The 4,961-nt window shown below is 34.5% G+C and overlaps 1 protein-coding gene across 1 annotated transcript; it reads right to left on the bottom strand.

Moving 5' to 3' along the window:
* Nucleotides 1-666: 666 nt before the first annotated feature.
* LOC130827100 (scarecrow-like protein 33) lies at nt 667-3,805 on the bottom strand. Its single transcript, XM_057692718.1, has one exon. The coding sequence runs from the start codon at nt 3,306-3,308 to the stop codon at nt 1,062-1,064; it is 2,247 nt and encodes a 748-aa protein (XP_057548701.1). The 5' UTR covers nt 3,309-3,805; the 3' UTR covers nt 667-1,061.
* Between the last annotated feature and the right edge of the window lie 1,156 nt (nt 3,806-4,961).

Genomic DNA, 4,961 nt, shown 5'->3' on the forward strand with positions numbered 1-4,961 from the left:
GGATGTATTAAAAATCATTGCAAAACTTTAAACGGTCATTATTCTCGTTTGGTTATCGAAATTGGGCATATAACATATTGTTGAAAGCCTCTTGAAATCTACTTTCTTAATGCCGTAAACGTTGCGTTAATGCAATTTTTCTATAAAACATTATGAACAAAAGATTGAAAATATATCAAATTTTAGCACAAGCTAACTTTAAAAGAGCGTCATTTCTCGCTTAGTTATTGGAATAGGGTATTAATATTATCATTGGAAAGATCTTGAAGCATAGGTTCTAATGCCGTAAACGTAGCATCAATCTGATTTTTCTATCAAATGTTATGGCCAAAACATCGAACATGTATCAATTTTTAGCACAAAATGCGACTATATTTATTTTTGAAGTTTTTATTATTTTTTTTAAATTAAATATTTTTTATTTTAATTTATTATTAATTATTTTAGTTTAATAATAATAACAGTTGATTTTATAATAAAAGATATTACTAAAAAAAAAGGTGGCTAACAAAGAAGATTATGACTTTTAAAGATTGCGGAAAAAAGAAACAGCATTGCTATGAAGTATGAATGCTCAATTGCTCATAGTGAGATTCTTAGGTTCTGAACCTCTGATCTTCTGAGCATTTAATAAAACAAATAAACAATAATAAAAAGCTGGCATCGTACAAATAAACTTTTCAATAATATTAGACATTACCTATCAACCATCAATTCTCCTTGCTAATAATAACAGCCTAACAGTTCAAGTTTCTGATTTCATTATAAGTAGTTGCTTAATCTAATACAAAATGAAGTCCATTCTTCCTAAGCATATCATCAACATCGAACACCTGATTAACAATAACAAAGCTAACATACAAACAATCTGCAAAAACCTAATCTTACACTTTCTACATCACACAACTCATCTGCATCGTATTGATATCATCGACTTTTCCTTTCCGTTGCTGCAATGCCATTATCGATCATACGAACAATATCTCAACAAATCCAAAGGAGGCCGTATATTTTTATTCTCGACTGATTAGTTTATACTGCATTGAAGCTCTATCAAAGATCTAAGCCGGAACCCAAGCAGAGATTGCATGGGTTATTCGACCCTTCCATCCTTGCAATAACCAACATCCATCAACATCAATAACAAAATCGCGGTGGTAGTGTGCCTTGACTTTGCACCTCACCATGCCGAGGATATCCTGGTCTATTGGCATTTGTCTGAACCCTGCCCTGTTATTCCGCACTTGCCATTGCTTGTATGTCTCGGGCCTTTCAACTCTCTCAGTTCCCTCACAAGCCACAACATTCATTATCTCCCGCCCGTAACTCTCCTTCTCGAACATCAGCCTCTCTGGATCATCCCTAGTGGTATTAGTATCAAACATATCAAATAGTGTGGAGAAATGAAAGAGAACCTCTCTGAAACGCGTAACGAAAAAGGGAGCATTGTAGGACCCGTTCACAACACCGTGCACAAAGATATCGGGTTTTATCTTCCTTACCAAGTTAAGAACCGCATTTCTGGGACTATCAGCTACTATTGTTTCGTCAAAAAGGTTCTTAAAACGGTACAGACAATTTACTGCGACAACTGCATCGCTTTCTATCTTCAAGTCCTCAATTGTAATTGTTTCCCACTTTTGTGCAACGGCGTGATATTCAAAGGGCACATTGAACCTTTCACAATATTTTGCCAAGCGACGTCCAGTTGCCTCAACTCGTTCTGCTGGACGGAATCCAGGCTGAGGAAGATCAATCCCAGTGATACACAGTTTGGGAGGCCCGCCAGCTCTTAATGATAAGCGCTGAATAAGACCGGGCCATTGGAAACCATAGAGGATACCAAAATCTATCACATGAAGCTTGGAAGCTTTTACAGCAATTTTTTCGGTAATCAAATGATTTGCAAAACCAATGGAAATCTTTTTCAATGGACAAGTCCGAACGAAGAACTGATAAGCTTTTAGCATATCAGCAGCCGATGTCCTTTTGGATTTCAAGGCAGTATAAATTTGAGATCCAGTTCCTGCCAATCGAGCCTCAAGAGCATTAGCAAAATAATGAGCCAATCTTTGTGATCCATCTCCCTCAGCAGAGGAGTTTTCCCTAATCTGCTTCAACAATTCTTCAGCCGTTCTACGATCATCAGATGCAGTCGATTGGGCACAGAGGACTAATAGAGTCCTTAGATCAACCATATTTTTATCGTTAACTTGGGATTGTTTCCTCGGACGACCCTTTCCTTCTCCCTCTAATCCTAGTGAATGACTAGGGTTTACACACTCGTCCGGATTTACTTTGAACAAACAACCCTTTGTCGCGGTGGAGCATAGCAAAACTTTATCGAACATTTCAGACAACTCGGCCTCCTCAACGGAAACAGCCGACTGTTTGCTACTCCTACCTTCCTCAAATCCCTCATCCTCACGATAATGAATCTTACTTCCTTTTAAACCATCTGGTGAGTTTTCACCCTTCTCCTTCTTAACAGCCACAGCTGAAGTATCGTTTCTCGTCTCATTAGGAAATGTTATGTTCTCGAGATTAATAACAATATTATTGTTCTTTGGAAGAAACTTACTAGCCTCCTCCATCCCCTTTTGAAACTGAATTATGGACTCTTTCTCATTAATGAAATCCAAACCCACGGGGAAGTTAAGAGAAGACATCAATGACCCATTAGAAGCACTTCCATTTACAAAGTTCAATGATCCAAATGACAAATCAGGAAGGGTCGATGAGTGGGAATACAATCTAATTCGAGGAGATTGACTAACTAAGGGCTTATAATGATCATTCAAATCAACAAGTGTTGTAGGATCCACAGAATTGATTGAATTCGAACTAGAGCTACACGTGCTACCACTAGAATCACTAGGAGAACTCCAATGGTGATCATTCAGGCGAGGGTGTTGATCAGGGGAAGTAGGGTATTTCTTGCCTAATGCATCATAAAAGGGTTTTTCAGCAGCTTGAAGAGCTAAAGCATCATGTAACATACATGTTTTCTGCTCCATATCCTCTTCCATAAGTATTTGGCTAATGTACTTAAGAACACCATCGGAATCACTATCATCAAACAATTCAACCCCTTGACTTGTACCCAAAAACGAGCTAGAATTGGGTTGAATTTGATTATCTGAAGGGTCAATGATGTTCAAGGAAGTAAGGTCTTGAGATGAGTCTTTGTAGTTGAACAAATTGGCATAATTTAGAGACTCATCATAACCAGGGGACATAATAACTCCATTAACAGTTTGATGCCAGTTGACAAAATTTTCAGGGAATTCACCATACTGAGAACCCATCACTATTTCTATAAAGAAAATAACCCAAATATCCCCAAAAATTGAAGATCAAACAATAAAAATTTAAAACCCTAACCCATAAAAGAAAGAACTACCCAGGATAAACTAAAAAACCCAAATCAAGACCCAGTCTTTCTCAAATAATCAACAAAAATAAGCAAAATCCAACTCAAATAAACTACAAAAGTTAGAAAATGACTAAAATAAGAGCAAATTGGCTTGGAAAACAAAATATATATATATATATATATATAACCAAGTGGGAAGATATTAAGATTACCTGAAGCAGAGATAAAGGAGGAAGTTTATGGGATCAAAGAGGAAGATGAGGTGAATCAAGTAAGAAACTAGAGGTATAATTATAGTTAAGAGAAGTAAAAGATTAGGACTTTGTGATTAGGAAGTAGGAACCTTCAAAGAAGAAATGGAGGTGGGTCAATTTAGTTTAGCCTCAACTCTCAAGTCTCAAGCGTTCATTTCACAATCATCATATCAAACGTTTGACAATTCCACGTTATCTTTTTGACCCTTCCACTTTCATTTGTTCTTATTCTCTCCGCTCATGACAAAACCCAATTCTTATTTGTTGTTGTCGTTTTCATTTTATCGACACTCTTCATAATCAAATTACGAATTTGTCCCTAAATTTTAAAAAATTACAAAATTATCATTGAACTTAAAATTTCTTATTTATAATAATAATAATCATAATAATATTTAATAATAAAAATATTTAAAAAAATAAATTAAATATAATAATTAAAACAAAAATAAAAATTTAATAATAATAATAACAATCACAATAATAATAATAATAATAATAATAATAATAATAATAATAAAATTAATAAAAATATTTCTTTCAAAAAAAAAAAAAACCAGTCGGACAAAAAGTACGACTGTACCTAGGTCGAGTCGCACTTTTTGTGCGATTGATATCAATTTTTTTTTGAATTTCGAATTATAAAATTTCTTTTGTTTAATTAATTTATTTTTTAAGTTATTGTTATTTAAATAATAATAATAATAATAATAATAATAATAAGAGAAAATTATAATAAACTACCTATTCTATACCTCTATTTGCAAAAAACTACCTTATCTAAAATTTTTTGCAAAAAACTGCCTTATATAATACATTTCTTTGCAAAAGACTACCTTATAACGGTTTTTAGCGTTTTGACTGTGTAAATTAACCGTTGACTATCACGTGATAGTCACGTGAGCTTATAATCCTTTCCTTCTTCTTCATTTCAGAATCTTCAATGCATTTGCTCCTCCTTCTTCATTCGAAAAACCCTAAATTATTCCTGTAATTGGTCTTTCTCCCTTCTTTCTTTCAATCCCTTGATTTACAATCCCTAAATCATTCAAAGAACCCAATTTTTTCCAAGTAATCAGTAATGTCTTCTTCTTCTTCAACCCAAAATTCGATACCTGAAAAATGTGGGTGTGGAGTTCCCTTTGCAAGGAGGGTTTCATGGACCAAGGAAAATCCAGGAAGAAGGTTTAAGACTTGCGTTTTTTATGATCCTAATACAAATTGGAAGGGATGCAAAAAGTTTAAATGGGTTGATGAACCTGAAATGACTGTTTGGCAAAGATAAGTCACTAACAAACTTGCGGAGGACAAGCGACAATTAGCAACCGAAA

Source organism: Amaranthus tricolor, chromosome 11 (genome assembly GCF_026212465.1).
Source record: "Amaranthus tricolor cultivar Red isolate AtriRed21 chromosome 11, ASM2621246v1, whole genome shotgun sequence".
Lineage (NCBI taxonomy): Eukaryota > Viridiplantae > Streptophyta > Magnoliopsida > Caryophyllales > Amaranthaceae > Amaranthus > Amaranthus tricolor.

Excerpts from the sequence above, each read along its gene's own strand:
- LOC130827100 (XM_057692718.1), bottom strand. The coding sequence starts at position 3,308 with ATGGGTTCTCAGTATGGTGAATTCCCTGAAAATTTTGTCAACTGGCAT.